This window comes from Urocitellus parryii, chromosome 2, assembly GCF_045843805.1.
Source record: "Urocitellus parryii isolate mUroPar1 chromosome 2, mUroPar1.hap1, whole genome shotgun sequence".
Lineage (NCBI taxonomy): Eukaryota > Metazoa > Chordata > Mammalia > Rodentia > Sciuridae > Urocitellus > Urocitellus parryii.
Genome location: NC_135532.1, coordinates 117,706,544 through 117,723,914, shown reverse-complemented (window position 1 = coordinate 117,723,914; position 17,371 = coordinate 117,706,544). Strand labels below are relative to the sequence as shown.

The 17,371-nt window shown below is 42.7% G+C and overlaps 1 protein-coding gene across 17 annotated transcripts in view; it reads left to right on the top strand.

Moving 5' to 3' along the window:
* The window catches only part of Mbnl1 (muscleblind like splicing regulator 1), a 161,413-nt gene that overhangs the window by 50,660 nt on the left and 93,382 nt on the right, over positions 1–17,371 (top strand). The window contains exons 2-3 of one of the 17 annotated variants that reach the window (XM_026408173.2): positions 9,754–9,872; positions 12,939–13,112. The exons of 14 other annotated variants lie outside the window; for them this stretch is intronic. Coding sequence is in view for 2 of the 3 variants with exons in the window: in XM_077795304.1 (XP_077651430.1) it covers positions 9,867–9,872 (6 nt within the window). In the remaining variant the exon portion in view is untranslated. The remainder of the gene's footprint in view (positions 1–9,753; positions 9,873–12,938; positions 13,113–17,371) is intronic. 2 more of the 17 variants (XM_077795304.1, XM_026408171.2) reach the window with 2 other exon arrangements.

Here is a 17,371-nt window from a genome sequence, read left to right as displayed (position 1 = left end):
GACATAAATCCTAGTGTGCCCCCGAGGGAGGAATAGTTAGCAGAAAAATCACTTACTAATCGCAGTTCATGGATCATATGTAAAGAATACTTACTGAGTGTCAGTTGTCATTCATAGAGAGCCGGTTTCCTTGCAGAATCTCTTTGAGTTACTTATTCATCCTCAGTGTCTTTTGCACAGTAGCTACATTCCTCAGGAGGTCATTAATTTCAGATGTAAGTCGACAGGTATTTGTTTATAGAGTCCTGTGTATAACAGACAATGTCAGTTGCATCTTTTCTTTGCTTACCTGCCTCCCTTCCAGCTTGTTGGCCCCACACTCCGCATGAGTAATTCACAGAAGGTTGTAGGAAGGATGTGCAGGAACTGGCTCACACAGCTGCTTCAAGTTGGCTATGGGAGGAGTATTTACACCAGGGAAATTGGCAGAGGTTACCATCCAGGGGCCTTTCCTCTCCAGCCATCCATTAAACCTTTAGTAGCACTCACTTTTTTGGGGGGGGTACTTTGGGAATTGAGCCCAGAGGTACTTTACCACTGAGTCACATCCCCAGTCCTTTTTTTTTTTTTTTTTTGAAACAGAGTCTCTATTTAAATTGCTGAGTCTGGCCTTGAACTTGAGATCCTCCTGCCTCAGTCCCTAAGTCTCTGGGATTACAGGTGCATGCTATCATGCCCAGCCATTAGCACTCACTGTTTACAGTTCTCTCTGTCCTTGGGAAAAATATTTAATTCTATAGGAATAGCCATGTAGAGTTTTCTTTCCTGATTTTTTTCCCCCTACACTGAAGCACTCAGAACATTCTTTATTATACCACTTGCCTGCCAAGTGCCTGTGAGTTACTTCAACCTCTGAGCCTCAGTGTCCTTACCTGTAAGACCGGGAGAAGACGACTTGCCTTGGGGGATGATATGAGGTTTGTCTTATTAGAAAGGTTAATCTTAGAGTCCCTGCCTAGTGGCCTCGCACACAGTGAATGCTCTCATAATGCTGCCTGTGTCTTGATTACCACAGTCCCCCTCGGTGTCCCTTAGGGTTGCTCACGGGCCCTTATCCTAACCCTCAAGGGTGCCGCATCCTCTGATGTTCAAGTCCTTATTTAAAATCCTTCGGTGTTTGCATGTAAGCGGAGCTCACCCTCCTGTATGCTTTAAATTTTCTCTAGATTGGTTACACTATCTAACACCATGCAAACACTAAGGAAATAGTTATGATATTGTATTATTTAGGGAATCATGACCAAAAAAACCCCTGTCCATGTTCAGTGTGGACACAGGGTTGTTTTGTTTTTGTTTATATTTTCTGTCTGTGGTTGGTTGAAGGCCTGGAGGTGGAACCTGAGGATGTGGAGGCGTGACTGTATATGTTTATTGATCCCTTGCTGAGTCTAGTGGGTCATCTATGGAGAATCAGTGCCTCTCACATGGAATAGTGTTGAACACACAGGCCTGGGGAACATGGCTTCCTGTGCCGTTCCACCTGATGTCTTTCTGCCTTGGATTTCCTTCCTGATGGGAGTTTGGTGAACCTCCATATTTAGATTTGGTTTAGAGCATCCCTCCTCACCCTTGCCCTCTCCACCCTGCTGTGTCCTCTGCTGCCGCAGCTCGTGCACATCATACTCTACCTGTGCTTGGAGTCACCTCGAGCAGCTCCCTGCAGCTCAGGGTTGGAGTTCATGGCCTGAGCTGGACTGCTTCTGCGTCCTTATCACTTGGTCACAGAGACTTGACACATGGCGGACTCACCAGAAGCAGATGTGGTCCGGCTGGGAGTTGAAGGGATAAGACCTGAACTTTGCCCCTGGAGACCTGGCTGCTTGTTTGAGAAGAGATAATGTATTCACACATGTGTGACGTAAGGGTGAACACGTCATTACACGGCATGGTAATGACCCCTACAACCTTAACATTTTTAGTTTATCATTCATTTTCATATACATGAGATTTTTTATATTAACCAGTTATTTCCATGCTACACCTGTGAACATTCCTGTTCACAGATATAAATGCATTGTGTTAGGCCAGCCAGACCAGCCTGTCAGTAGCAGAGCACATTTTGTGACTTCAACTCAGATATAAAGTATAGCTTTGTTACTTGCCCAGGCATTAACTCATTCTATTTTTCTGTTTGTTTTTATTTTTTGATCACTTTTCCATCATCATGATAATTTTTAAACATGCAAAATTAGAGAAGACCTTCTGAGCACCTTCATGTCCACCTGAAGTCCCATATGCGCCTGCTGCGCAGCTGCTCACCCCCTGGCCTTGGGGGTACTGTGTCTCTGTGTGCCTCTGTCAGCATTTTGCCCATTTAACTTATTCCCTCCACATGCCTTTTATCCCTGAATTATGGCAAAGTAAATTTCAGCTCCATACAGTTTCCCGTGTAAACTCTTCAGTAGTATTTCCAGCAGATAAGAACTTGTCTAAATGTGACTCTCTCCAGATCTGTCAGATCAACAGTTCTCATCATATCCTGTGTGCACTTCGAGGGCCTCTCCCTGCACTGGAAGGGAAAGCAGTGTTTCTCAGCTGTCGCTCAGGCAGCCGCATCTAAACCAAGTCTTTTAAGATTCTTTGTTTCTGTGTCTCAATTCCTGCTTCTGTTTTCCTCTTAATGCCATTATTTGTTAAAAAATTCAGATCGTTGTCCTGAAAAAAGATCTGAAATTCTGAAATCAGCGGACTGCTTCTTCTCTGTAGTGTCATTTATTTTGTCTCCTTCCACCACCCTTGTTGTTTGCACCTGAACTTGGAGCTGGAGTTCTGTGCACCTTTGGTATTATTTCTTAGGGTTTGGGAGACCCTTCCTGGAAGGTCAGGTGTCTTGACAACATGCCAGCAGGAATAATTCCCCTGGTCCCCACTTGCTGTGGTGATGGTCTGTCAGGGGCTGGAGTTGCCTGACCCAGGCCCTGGTGTTTCCTAGACCCAGGGCTTTTACTAGATTCTCCATCATTTTCTAGCACCGTTGATTTAAAAATTTTTTGGGGGGATTACAAAGTGATGACTTCATTTCTACTGCATTTGTTACCAGAAATTCTATAAAGAACTTTTCTTTAGTATTAATTGGTTGCTCTATTATGTAGTTTATAATCAGGAAGTAGGAAAAACACCTGATTTTTAGATTTATCAACTTTCAGATTCATATGTTAATTTCTAATATAAGATCTGAATAAAGCCACACATATATTTAGAGTATTCTAGTGTATCTAGAAATTCTTCTCTTAGGAATATTCTCAATTGCTCTTTCTAATCCTGTTGATTGTTTGGACTAATGTGTTTTGATAACATTACTTACCGTGGTGCCAAGAAGTTTTCTCATTCTTTTTTCTTTAACTATAATATGCCTCTATATGATGGGACTTGTTTGTGCAAAGATATGAACAGATATGAACCCTGCCTTTTCACAGAACACATATTTTTGGTTTGTTTTATATCCCTGATGTGATTTTAAAAAATGGACATGTTGTCTCTGAATCTGATTTTGCTTACTATGACCTTTAATATCAGATACTATACATTTTAACTAACAGTATTTTCAACTGACTTTTAGAGTTGTAGGTCTTACTTTCAAATTAGTGGCCGTAAGGGGGGATTTGGACATTGAATTGAATTTGCTGAAGAATGCAACAATTCTTCTTTGCTGATTCCAAAGAAGAATCAGATGATTCTTTAGGGCACTCTACATGACAATAAAGGAATTTTTAATTAATTTATTTCAAAGAAGTAAGAATTAGAACCACCTCCAAAACAAAAAGCAAATTATAGTTTTTTGTGGGTTTTTTTTTTTTTTTCATAATGGGGATTGAACTCAAGGGTACTTAACCACTGAGCCTCATTCCCAGCCCTATTTATTTATTTATTTATTTATTTATTTATTTATTTATTTTTGAGTCAGGATCTTGCTTAGTTGCTTAGGGCCTTGCTGAGTTGCTGAGGCTGACTTTGAATTTGAGATCCTCCTGCCTGAGCCTCCCCGAGCTGCTGGGATTAAAATGTGTCCCACCACACCTAGGAAATTCTGTGTGTTTGGTTAAGATTTTTAATTGTAGTTTTTTTTTTCTCAGAAAATGCATTTTTTTTCCAGGTCTGTGAGCATCTTGATTGGCTGGCCAGTGTGAGCAGGAAGGGCTTCTTTTTGCCCCAGGCCTGTGGCTGGGATAAGGAATATAATACCAAGTGTGTCACATAGGCCTGGGGTTGGGGTCTATGCTGTGGTTTTGCTACACGTGGTTCTGTGCTGTGAATTTTAGGATACATTATTTAACTGATCACTGTAATTCTAGAAGTCTCCTGAATATTTTCTGAAGAGCAGAAACACAGCTCTTACTCGAGTTCAGATGCTATAACAGAACCATTACAATTATTTGGGATTATAGAGAAGACAAATTCTTGGCATGAAATTATACTATATTTTACAATTGATTAGGAAATAAGGAAAGCTTTATTTAGGTTGTGCTCATAAAGCCACGGTAATACATTTTATGATGTTACAGAGAAGTAGCTGGGAAGAAAGAGGTCTTTAAAAGGAGTGGTATTCTGTTTGCTTTGCCGGAGTACCTTATCAGGAAATTTGAAAGGAGAAGAAAGATCTAAACCCTTTAATTGTGGCATCTGGTAACACTAAGGATTAGGCTGAATTTAACTTTGAAGATTAACAAAGGGTTATTTATTTATGTCCATTGAAAGAGTAGTTGCATTTTTGACTTGAGGAAGTAGCTTCATCTGAATAGCACAGAAGTTGACCAAAAAAGTTTGCTAATGCATAAATATTGACTATTTTAATCTGTTGAAAACGGAAGGCTAGCACCAAGGAGATGGTAGTAAAGTTCTAAAAAGAGGCCCTGAAAAGTAAACGTTATGCAAATGAAAGGAGTCTCAAGGGAAAAACTGAAGAGTCCAATAACAGGAAGATTAGTCATTTCTGGGAGGAAAAGAAAAAACTAGGGGGTGGGGGTAGGTGTGTTTTCAGCAGGAATGTGGCCTGGAAGTGCCTGTCCCCAGAGGCGGAGGGCAGCTCAATCAGAGCTAAACTGGCTTTAAACAAAGAACATAAGTAGTATTTAGTATCAAATTATAAAGTTTATATTAATAATAAACAGAACAAAAAGGGAGAAGTTTCTCTCTCAGGGATTAAGAAAGCCTGTAAAAAATAAAAGAACGATGTTTACTCCTTTACAGAGCTGATTTGGCTTCTCTCCGACAGCTCTGTCAAACGTGAACAAAGAAGCTATATTTCTTTGAAAACAAGCTGAAGTTCCATCATTTTCAAGTGTTGGATAAAAAGGAGCGTTCTGGATGTCTTGGGTGTGTGCTTTCTTCAGGTGGAATGATGTTCACTGATGCAGTCCATTCATCTGAAAGTGAAGGAGTAGCAATTTCCAAGTATTTTAAGAATTATTTGTTTAAATTCTTAGAAACATGAATTTAAGTCTATGTATTGTACAAAAGGTTATGTTGCTCCCTGTCACTGAAAATAAGAAGGTGCATGTGTGTGTGTGTGTGTGTGTGTGTGTGTGTGTGTGGTGTGTGTTCATGGAATCTCATTAACCTCCAGGATCTACTTAGGTTCTTAGGGACATTCATGAAACACATTTTGCTGGACACATTTTCCACCACTCTGTTCTCATTGGTCAAATGGGAATATTAAAGTACCTGCCTCAGAACTCCATAGTGGGAATGAACTGAACCTCGGGCCCGCATACAGGCCTGACGTGGAGGATATAGGTTTTGTGCCCTTGATAGCAGCCCGGTAGCCTGAACGGTGCTGGCGTGTGGGAGAATGCATGATTACAGAGGAAGCCCTCAGGATGCCTTGGTCATCCACAGTGTCACGTGGTGGATCACCTGTGTCCGCCCCTGGCAGATGTAAAGCTCTTAGCTTTTACTGGCTCTCCTTTAGCAACTCTGGTAAATAACAGATTTTGTAAAATATATTTTAAATAAAGTAAACGATGCTAGGCTTATGTAAGCATGACACAAGGAGAAAAATCTGCTCCTTTTTGTATCAGGAGAAAAATATACTGTCTTCACTTAGCCATAGAAAATGACTTACGCATGTTGAGATGAAAATATCGAATTAATTTAGGATCCCAAGATCTGGAATATAACTTTCTGTGTTGTTTAGTTCATTGGCAGTAAGAATTTCCTGTTGATTCTGATATAAGTGGCAACACTTTTATGGCTCACGTTCACAACGTTTTCTAGGTAAATTCTAACTCCTGCATTAAAAGCCAGGTAACACGAACACTAAGTACTGCTTTGGGAGGAAAAATCCTGTTTCTCTATTTCTCTCTTTCTATTCTGTCTCTGCCCCGCACCCCAGGCATCACTGAGTGGGAAATGTTTATTTTCCAAGCTACAGAAAAATGTTATCTCCAACACCGAAAGTCTTTCCTTTTCCTGGTTTGGAAACACTAGGTCATATTGAGTCACTTGTGGATTTTCTTTAGTTTTGTTTAAAGCGTAAGGTTGTGAGGACAGGGTGACTCAGGAATTGTGATGCACTGTTGGAGCTTTGCACTGTTAGATGGCTTAGTATTAGTCCAGACTGGTGGATAGTTTAGTCTGCAGGAGAAGCTGCAGAGCACAGAACAGCTTCATCTGGTGTGCCCAAGTGTGCCTAGAATTTGTGTTTATTAATGTATTTCCAGATAAAGCCATATCTGAGGAATTAAATAAAAAGTAGACCCAGTGAGAGCTGATAAGAAGCTGTTAATCATCTACAACTGTTCCTTTGATAGCACTTTAAAAGTAAAGTTTTAAAATTATTAGATACTTGAGTGTGGTTAATTGCACTGTCATTAGAATTAGCGAGCAAGGACTGGAGTTGCCGAGGATAAATTGAGAAGTCCACCTGCCTGTCTGCATCCATGTCTGTATCTTTTCTCTGTCTGTAGCTTTATCTGTATGTATTTGGATGGCTGCATAGATGAGTCATGAATTTTTCTGGTCTACCACTTAGTAATGCCAAGGTCATAAAAATTGTTTGTTATGATCCATCTTCTGTAAAAGCCTATGGGTTACTTTGATTTTCTCACCTGAAGATGTTAGGATGTGCTTTTTAGAATTTTTGAATAATTTTACTGTAAATTCAGTCTTGAGATTGGAGATGGAGATAGATTTAAATCTGCTGCCAGCCAAAAGGTAAATCAAGCTTCTGCTGGTGCTGTGAGTAGCACCACTACCAGGGAGTTCTGCAGCTCTGCAATTATCTAGAGGCTGGGTACAGATTGGCACCTTCCTTCTGTAGTGACTATTGATTACAAGTCTAATGGACAGTAAATCAACTCTAAGTGACACATCACCTCAAGCTATGCCACATGGGCACCTAAATAAGGTCTTTGCTAAATGCTACCACGTGGCTGTATTTCTCAAAGCTATGGCTTAATTTTAACAGGGAAAGTGCCTTTGCCATAGGTATGTATACTCTCTGAGGCTCTCATTGATTTTTTTTTTTGTGCTGATTTATATTGTTAGGCCTAAAATAGCTGAAGATAGACAAAATTAGTCCATAAAGTTAGGCTTGCTGCCAAATTAAAGAAACAGGTTGGTTTCTCAGTCTTCCTTGGCTCCTCCTTCTCAGGTTTAGGGCTCTGGCTGCTGGATTTAACTGTCCAGTGGCTTTGTGTCCTCAAAGGGCCCTTCAAAGAAGGCCATTTCAGCTGCTGAATATGCAAGGAAGTTCTGTGGTCCAGGGATGGTTCCAGACCGTGTCTCAAAGGGTGACCCTTGGACTTCTGAAGCTCTCTCTGAACACATGACTTTTGTCTAGCCCCTGCATATCAGTACATTGGTTTGCCAAGATGGGAGTGAAGTATTGGTGTGACTGGAAGTCGCCAAATGGAATGACAGGCATCGTGAAGGTAATGATGTTTCTTCCCTGTTGGTGCCTCTGGAGAGCTCGGAAATCCAAGGAAATGGCATTTGTCCTTGATGTTCCAGAATCTGAGATTCACATGAATTATTTGTGACTTCCTTGAGCTAGTAAACTTCATAAGAGCAATGTGCCTCCATAAGCTTATGCACAGATTTCTGTATTTTAAATTTTTGAGAAGGAGGGGGCCATTTCAGGTTGTCCACCCTCCAGGGTTCGGGCAGCCTGACCCTCCTCATCCCCTTTCTTGAAAAGCTCTGACCCTGGGTCAGCTTTCCAGAAGCAGGAAGGGGCGGGTGGAGGGGGGAATCCAAAGCCACTCTTCAAGGGCTGCATTCCCTGGAGCCCAGTTTTGCCTTTGTCCTGTGTCAGTCCTGTGACCTTGGACAACCTGGTTAACACTCTGTGCCTCAGACTGATCAGAGGCACCCTATGCAAAGGAGCATCTCTACCTTGCTGGGTTCTTGTGAGTCTTCAGTCAGAAAACACACACAAAGGACCTGTGGACTTTGAGGACCCGACATAATAGCTGCCAGTCAGTCTTACTGCTAGTCATTTTGTAATATCTGCCTTGTCAAAGATAAACTTTCAAATAAGCACGTAAATGAAAGCCGGAATTAGTGCTGTACTTGTAAGGAGGGGATCTGTAGCTCCCAGAACTGTGCAGCCTGGGTTGGTAGCTCTGTGACCTGGAGGTTACATGACCCAGGGGAGCCTCAGTTTCCTGAGTTCCAGAATGGGGCCCAATCTCCTCTTCAGTGGTGTTGTGCAGATTGCATGGGGCAGCATTTCTGAGGCCCTGATAGCAGCACGGGCACTGGGCAGCTGGGCTTGTGAGCATTGCTGTTGCTCCTCATTGCAGAGGTGATGATGAGAGCAATTTGAAGGACTCCTGCAAGGCCACACATCGCACTCGGGATCCGTGTTCGCATGGATTTCAGTTTTCCTAATGAGGATTATTATTCTTTACTATGCAGGTGACACATGTCTTGGTGTTGAAGGTTCTGTAATAAATATTTAGGAAAATGTTCATCTTTTTTTTTTCACTTATCCTTTGTTGAGCTAGTTAAGTTATGGGAAAAAAACCCTCTTGGTGCTTTTTATATCTGTAGGATTTTAACTCTGGGTCAATCAGTTAAGTGAAGCACAGGCTTTATTAATGTTGTTACAGCTTAGCTCTGCTGTCCAGCAACATTCTGGTCCCTTGCTAAAGCTGAATGCCACTGAAAAGAAAAACAACGGATCAATAACGTCAAACGGAAATGAAATGTGGGAGCAAAGAGTTCATGGCTTGTTCTGTAAAATGTAGATCATGAGACCTGATATTTCCCCATCTGTTCTGAGTGTTGTAAAGATTAGGAATACATTAGCATTTGAGGAAAAAAAAAAAAAGATTCCATGCCAGGAAGGCAGATAGATTATTATGGAAGAAGTGACCAGAGTTGCTTGGCAGCAGTCATTTTATTGGCCTTTCTTTGATTAGCAGGAAAATTTGGGGCAATCTATTTGCTTGTTGAGAGTGGGGAGGGTGAAGGAAAAATTTAAAAGAGAGCATCAGGGTGGCCTTACAGTAAAGTAGACTTTAAACTTTGAAGAGCATGCTTTCCCATGGCACTGGAAACTTGGAATACGCATCACCTTGACTGGGGAGCAGAGCTAAGTGGGATCCCAGGGACCTCCTGTGTTGACACCCTGTGGGAAGGTGCAGGGGATGGGAAGCTCCGTGCAGGTGGGAACCCTCATGCTTTGGCTGGCATCTGCCAGGAGGAGGGTCTCAGTGGTCTGCTCCAGCTTCTGCCGCCGCTGCTGCTGCTAATACTGCTGGGACGGAAGAGTGGCTGACCTGGCACGTCCTTCACTCCCGTGCTCAGCAGTTCTCGGGAGATGTGGTGGAGGGGAGCCTTCAGCATCCTTCATCGCACCAGGTCCAGAAGAAGCCGTATCTTCTCTGTGGAAGACAGTTGCTGCATCGGCTGATGGATGGATGCCGGTGAGTGAACCAGGCAGGTGTGGAGCCAGGCTGCCCAGATGCCCGTGGGGTGGGCACCCCTGGAACCTGGCCTCTGGTGCTCTGCCCTCAGGAACTTTGCTTTAGAGAGGGGTCATGATTTTTCACATTAGTGACATGACCGTACTCCTGAGTAAGTGTTCCATGACTAAAGTTCCCACTGTCTTCCAGCGTCACTACTTGAAGATGCTAACCCCAAAGTTTGTCGGCTGCTTCAGTGGATGCCTTTCCAAGTCGTTTCTTAGTAATCAATCTCTGCTCTTGTCTTCATATTAGACTCACAAGTTAAAAAATGCCTGTTATCTGAAAGCAGTTACTTGTTCTTCATTTCCAAATGAGCTCATTCTTTTTTCACATTAGTAGATTGTAAAATTTTAAATTAGATTCTTTTGTATGCATGACTATTGCCAGGAATACTGTTTTCAATTCAGATGATGACATAAGCAAACTAGTATGAAATACACTTGTATTAGAGAGTGGCACAAGATATACCTTTGACATTAGCAGTTAACTTTTTATTGCTAATGTATTCATGTACCAATACAAGTTGGTTATCTTTAAGGTTCCTTTTATTAATCAAATGAATACTTTGAGCTATCAAAGATCTTACACTAAAATTTTCTCTCAAAGTAGACCCCTTTTTTGACAAAACAATATATGATTAGAAATATCTATCTGCATATTTAGATGATCTTCATGATTTATATCAGACATAAATATGTACCAATCTATAGCTTATGTGTGTCTTTTGTTAAAAAATTGGAAGAAATAGGAATTTTAAATTTTCCATGAAGATATACACCACATTTTCCTAGAAGAATTGTTCTATGATTAATAGACATTTCATGAAAACTTTGACAGCTAAGTTTGGGTACTTAGAGTAAGTAACAAAGACTCTGACAAGTTATGCAGGAAGACTTGTTTAACTTCATTTTAACTTTTAATGAATTAGTCAGACCACAGGCCCCTCTGCACACACAGTCCTCTGAGCGCCTTCTCCACGTGGAGCCAGTCTGTGAGTATTTGCAGGACTTCCTGTTGCTAGGCAGACTGGGCGCCCAGATACAACTGGGCACTGAGGATACAACTGGGCATGACTTTACAAAGTTCCTTCCCTTGTGGAACTTAACAGTGGTTAGGGCGATTTCCATTTAGATAATCGACTCTTATGAAACATATTTTCTTCACAATTTGATTTTTTATCTAAAAGAAGCTGGTCCCAATTTTTTTATGTTTATATGAAATGACATGCTATGTGGTCTTAATGAGTTTGTAAATCAGTGAGTGAATTCCATTTCAGATCACCAACATTTATTTACATATTTTTGAGGTTTGTTTTATTTTTTGTCTAGATTTGCTGAAAACTGGTTTTCCTAAGTGGGAATGAGAACATAGGTGCAGAAATACAAACACATTTTTTTTTTTTTAAATTTGAGTTCAGATGATTACATAATACAAGTGGTGGCTTCCAGTTCATTTCTGCCATAGGGCTCACCTCATCTTCCCCTGTCACTGATAGGTTCATAGGCTAATGTTTCAAAATTTAAAATTTTAGTCCAAACCACATAAATTTATTGAAAAAAAATTGTTTTTAAGGAGAAAGTTCTTTCCTTTTTTGAAAATCCCAGTTCTTTCAGATTTAAAATACCAAGTGCTCAAGCAGTACTTGGGATGCTGTAGTGCAGGGATCCTTTCATTTGGTAACAATCTCTGAAACTTAGTTGTCAGAAGTGGAGAAGCCTGAGAAGCAGCTTCACCATCTCATATGTAGCTAACAACATATATTTTGGAAGTGAGGAAAGGAAGCTGACTTTTCTCAAAAAAACTGTTATTTCAAGCAATCATGAAATCATTCGAGCAATTTGGCACCAAGGTAAAATGGATTATTGTCGTTACCTTGGATTTGAAGAAAATACAGGTCGATATGATACGTGAGGTCGAGATGCCATACACACGACTGCTGTCGGGTGTTTGGGTTTCTTCTCGCCTGTTTTTAAAGCAAGTCTGAAGCGCCTTGCGTGGTCAGTCCCCTCCGCTGCTAGTCTGGAAAAAGTGAGAGTCCCTCAGTGGTGCCGGCCACTGCCACTTGATATGCTTTGGGTTATTAAGGTCCTGTCAGAGTGTTTATTTAGTTTCTGACTTGATTTCATCCAGCTTGTCAAAGCAGAATTGTAGTAGGATCTATCCTGTGGCTGCTTGGTGTTCCCTGTTCTGTGGGCTCCAGGTGGGCTCCCAGAGGCTGGCGTGTCACCGCAGGGCTGGGAATGGCCTTTGAAAGCTCCAGTCTCTGCAGGGAGCCTCATGAGGGTCTCAATCCTGGGAGCCAGTGCCTCATGCCCCCTCGATTCTTTCCCCGCCCTTCCCTTTCTTATCTCTGCCCCCTTGTCCATTTGCCCCCTTTCTTCAAACTCTCCTCCCTGTCATCCCCAGCCACCCTCATCTGATCTTAGTAGCAAGTGCTGTGTTTGCTAAAATACTGTGTTGTGCTTTTCAAAACAAGTTTAGTTTTCTTTCAGTTTAAAAAACAGCCCAGAGTCTTTCCATTGTTTCCCTCTTCCAGAAAAGTCCATTTTTAGTCTCCATGTCCAGGTGGCGGGCCTGGGCCTGTTTTCACTGGTGAATCTCTGACATGGAGGTTGTGAAGACAGGATGTCATCCTCTGGTGTCACTGTCACAGTTTTGGTCTCCACCCAGCAGGTGTGCTGCAGTGCATCCTCACTCCTTTCTAGAAGGAGCTCTCCACACTCTTCCCCCACCCTGGCTCCCTTAGGGACGTGCCAGGGGCTCTCTCCCAGGATCCCTTGCTGTTCTCCTTGCTGCCTGTGTCCTGGGAGGGCGGGGAGGGTTGGTCATCAGGTGCCTCCGAGCCCATGCTGGCTGTTCTCCTTCTCCCTGGGTCTTGTGCTGCGTGGCCCTGGCTTCTCTTCTTGGCCCCGTCTGGTCCCAGCTGGCTGCCCTCAGCCCTCAGGGGTGGGTGCTCCCTCCCTGCTGCACAGGAGGGGCGTGCTGGGTGCCCCAGTGTCCTCTGTGCTTGCTTCCACTGTTAAGGCTTCCCAGCTTTGGCTGTGGCTCGGGGGTCCTGCTGTCAACACCCTGCAAAACTGTCCAGCTTCAGCCCTTGGGTAGCAGCAGGTGCTGGGATTTCTGCAGGCCCTCAGGCCCGGGCAGGAAGAATGCTGCTGTTGACCCAGACCTCAGGAAACCTGCAGAAGGTGTGGGAAGGTAAGCCTCTCAGTTCTCTAGGCAGCTGCTCTAGAAGCTAGAATACCTAGCCCAGATGGAATGCAAGTGATTTTAGTGGTTAAAGAGTATCCCCTGTGTTGATGATGGAGCCAACATTGTTAATTGATCACAGAGTCCTAGATGGGGGAGTTACTTGCTAAAAGCACTTTTACAAAATGTGTGGGATACTTGCAAACTCCATACTGAATGTGGCATTGAATGGGTTTTTAAAATATTTTACTCTAGTTTTTGAATTGGAATCTGTGAAGCACCTTTTTGTCTCAGAGTCTGCATTATGTATCTAGCAGGAGAATTCTGTAGATATTTAAAATGGTCAAAATAGAAATAGAATTTTTATATTTTACCAAATGCTTGTATTTTAGTAACGTCTCCATTAATACTTAAAAAAACAGTAAATGAATATATTCCTCAAAATCTGTAAATTCCCAAATTTAATGAATTAAAAAGGAATTTGGAAGAGCAGCTCTGATCTTGGTGGTGCTGGGATAAGTTTTCGTCCTTTGTCAAAAATACTGCCTGGCATTCTAAAGGCAGGGACTCTTTTCTCTTGGGCTTTACTTTATGTTTTATTAAGGGATTATCCCACCCACCCCTGCTTTTTAGGGAAAAAATATCATGCGTGTGGTTATAAATCTCCTGGGTGCAGGATCTGTGTCAGGGGCGGATGCTGGCCCTGTGTGGGGGCAGAGAAGCGGGCAGGGTTGCTGGCCCCGAGTGGGGACAGAGAGGCAGGCTTATGCACATTAGAGTGAGCAAACGCGTCCCTGCTGGTGTCACAGTTCTGCACCAGCTGTGACTACGCACACCTTCTTCCCCTTTGCCCTGCCTCTGTCCACAGGTAGTGATCTGTGACGTGACATTAACACGCTTTTTCTAATAACAGATCATTGTTGGCCTTCTATTGATTTATCTCTTCTTTTTTTAACATCTTTGCTTTCTTTTCAATATGAACATAATCCCTTAATTGATTCCCTAGAGTGGGGGAATCAAGTCTTTTACTTTAATGCCACAAAGAAACCCTTAACTTCAGTGCCTTAAGAGGCAACTTAATATTTAAAAGTGAAAAAGAAAAGTATTTACCGATAGCTGTACAGAATGAAAAATACTTGTATTTGGTGGTATTTATTTAGGATGAGTTTTAATAATAAACCTTATTTTCATTGATATTTAACAATTTTAAAGTAGGTCAGTACTCTAAAATGACAAAAGAACAGATATCCTCATATTCCAAATCTTATAGATTTTTTTTTTCATGCTGCTTTTCTGAGTAGGGCATGAGGTTTCAGGGCCATATTGACAACCAACATTTTTCCCCATAAGATTTTACCTGTGCATAGAGGAAGGAGAGGAAGAGTCCATACATAAGGACTGAACTGAATGATGAGCTCTTGTGGTACCCACCTGGACCTCTGTAGTGTTGTAATAATAATGATTGAATTTTTTTTTCCCCAAGTTCAGGGTTGCTTCTGCTTTTTAAGCAAAATGTGGGGAATATGTGAAGATTCTGTGCTTGCTTCTCTTACTTGAATACATTAAGAGAGGGGAGGCCTGGAGCTTGGCAGTTCTTTATACATGGATGGGACCTATTCAGAATACCTAATTCCAAGTCAGGAGACTGTCACCAAACTGACATCCACACTTAAATCCTCAGGCATATGTTTTCCAGTAGAATCATATTCCCATAATGCCAAGGTCCCAAATGTAGCTAGGAAAACCCAAATGTTCCTTCGTCTTGTGGCAGCTGATAAGCACCCAGGCTTGCTAAGCCACTGGACAAGGCCCAGAAGCCAGGGGCTGGTCACTACCTGCTTTGGCATAGCCAGTGATCCCAACAAAAGCTACTAATGCTGGGCAGCCAGAGTAGGACAGTGTCAGGCAGTAGCTGGCCTGTGTCCTGCTATTCTGCCACCCAGCCTCTAGAGAGACAGCACCACGCCTGTACCCAGACTGCTGTCCCCAAGGCCTGGACTGGGTAGTGGGGTCACATAAGCCAGAGGATGCTTATTTTTTTTAGAATTAAAATATATACAACAAAGTCCTTTATTTATATTTGGAAATATCCAGGTTTTATTCCCTCCAGAACTCAAAGGATAAGGAAATGGAATGTTTTGATACTTTCATAGAACATTTAAATGGGTAATTGGCTTCATATGTAAAAACAGAAAAATGAAATTTTAATACTTTTATTCTAATGTTTATAATGAGATTACAGTTTTTAAAAATGTAACTTTATTTTCCTTTTTTAAAAAAGTCAAGGCAGGGTTCCAGCTAGGGGTCTCATGTTCTGGGCTCTCTCTCTGGTTCCTGTAGAACTTTCACAGTTCCTCGGGGTGAGAAACCAAGCTGCTGGGAGAACGCAAACACTTTTTAGGAAGTTCAGTTTGAAGAGAATGCCTTTATTACTTTTGCAGTAATAATTTGTAATACTTTAGAAAGAACATGAAGTCCTTAGTCTCTGTAAACTTAGAAAGTAGGTGCTAGTTCTCAAAGTAAGGCGGTGATCATTCCTGAGGGTGACCACCTGTCTAGCTCCCAGCTGTGGCCTCCTGGGCCCTGTGTCCTGTCCACCTTGCCCCTACGCTGTCTGTGCTAGGGACCAGGAGCTGACTGCTCACCGCCCATATGAAGGAATGTTGAGAATTGGGTTTGAATGGCTTGTTTCTTTTGTCCTAATAGATAAGGTTTCCCTTCTGCATTGGGCACATCCGCATAGGAAAGAGAGCAGGACAGCTCTCTGCCAGGGGAGCAGCTGACGGGAAGGCCATCTCAGGGGGACGGGGGGCTCCATGCTGCCGTTTCTGAGGGTTTGTGGGCAAGACATCCCTGTTTATTGTTCATTTCCATGTGGAATAGAAGCTGAATCAGTTCACTATCAGAGTGTCCTCTGGGGTTAAGCAGTGTGCTGACCCCTGCTATCCCAGCCCCATTGTCTGATTTATTCTCCACAAAACACCTTGAGATGATATATTATCACCTCACCCTAACAGATGAAGAAACTGAGGCCCAAGGTGGGGAACGGGCCCCGGCTCCACTGCACACCTGGACTTCAGCCAGGGAGTGTAGCTTCGGAGTCCATGCTCAAGGTCCTTGCCGTCAGTGTCCCCGGGGTGGAGAGCGCCAGTCCTGCACCCAGTCCTTACCTCCTGTAGCCACCAAGAGCCTCTCCTGCACCTCCCAGCACAGCTCTGGGCTGCTCGCCCCACTTGCTGTTGGCCTGGGCCAGTTTAGTCCTTGTCCCCTCCTACTCTTGCCCCACCCTCTCTGAAGCATGCATCTTGTCATCTCCTTGTCAGGGACTTAGGAAGAGTTAATGCACTGAGATGGAGTCTGCCCAGCAGCCCACGGGGAGGATGTAGAAAACAGCCAGTAAATGGCTTTCCCTGGTCACACGGCTGGCAAGTGATAAGAGTCCAAGTTCAGACTCAAGTCTGACTAGAAAACCAAGTAAAATGGAAACATGCGCGCGCGCGCGCACACACACACGTGCACACACGCACACACATACATGCACACACACACACACACACACACACACTTTTCCACAAACAGTAGGAACAACAGAGAAAGCCATGAAGCCGAGTGTACCTCATCTTTGTAACAACTGGGTTTGGGGATCTGGCAGAACTAATATTGTCAGCGTGGCCTGTCAATGTAGGAATAAAGCATTCTATATCATCTATAAAATGTTGTAAGTAGGTGATATATTTAAAGAATTGAAAGCTATAGGAATCCATTTAGATTCATTTTTTCATACAGTGAAAAATATTTCTGGCACTGGAAACTCAATTTTGGTGCCAAAGGCTTGAGGAAAAAAGTATTTGTGAATAAGTCCCTGATATGTTGATATATATGCATCTTGCTGTGTGCGTTAAAGAGGTGATCAGTGCGGGGTTGTGAATCTGTGCTTTGTCAGGTTGTGCCTGTGGTATGTGGACACTTGAAGAGTGTGTGGATGATGTAGTCAGGTGGTGTCTGAAGGCTGACATACCCGGGGGGCCCATTTGGCGGAGCTTGTGAGGTTTGGTTTTTACTATAGATGTCGCTACTCTTTTGATGTTGATTTCTTAAATAATAAAGTAAGAGCATTTTTTCAGGTAATGTCTGTGCCATGCATAGAAGACATACCAAAAAGTTTTTGGTGTTGATTCAACTAGCACCACACAGCAAACCCTCAGGATCTTTCTGGAGCTAGGGTTGCTTCTTGGCGGATCGCACTGGGCATGGTGAGTCAGGTCCTC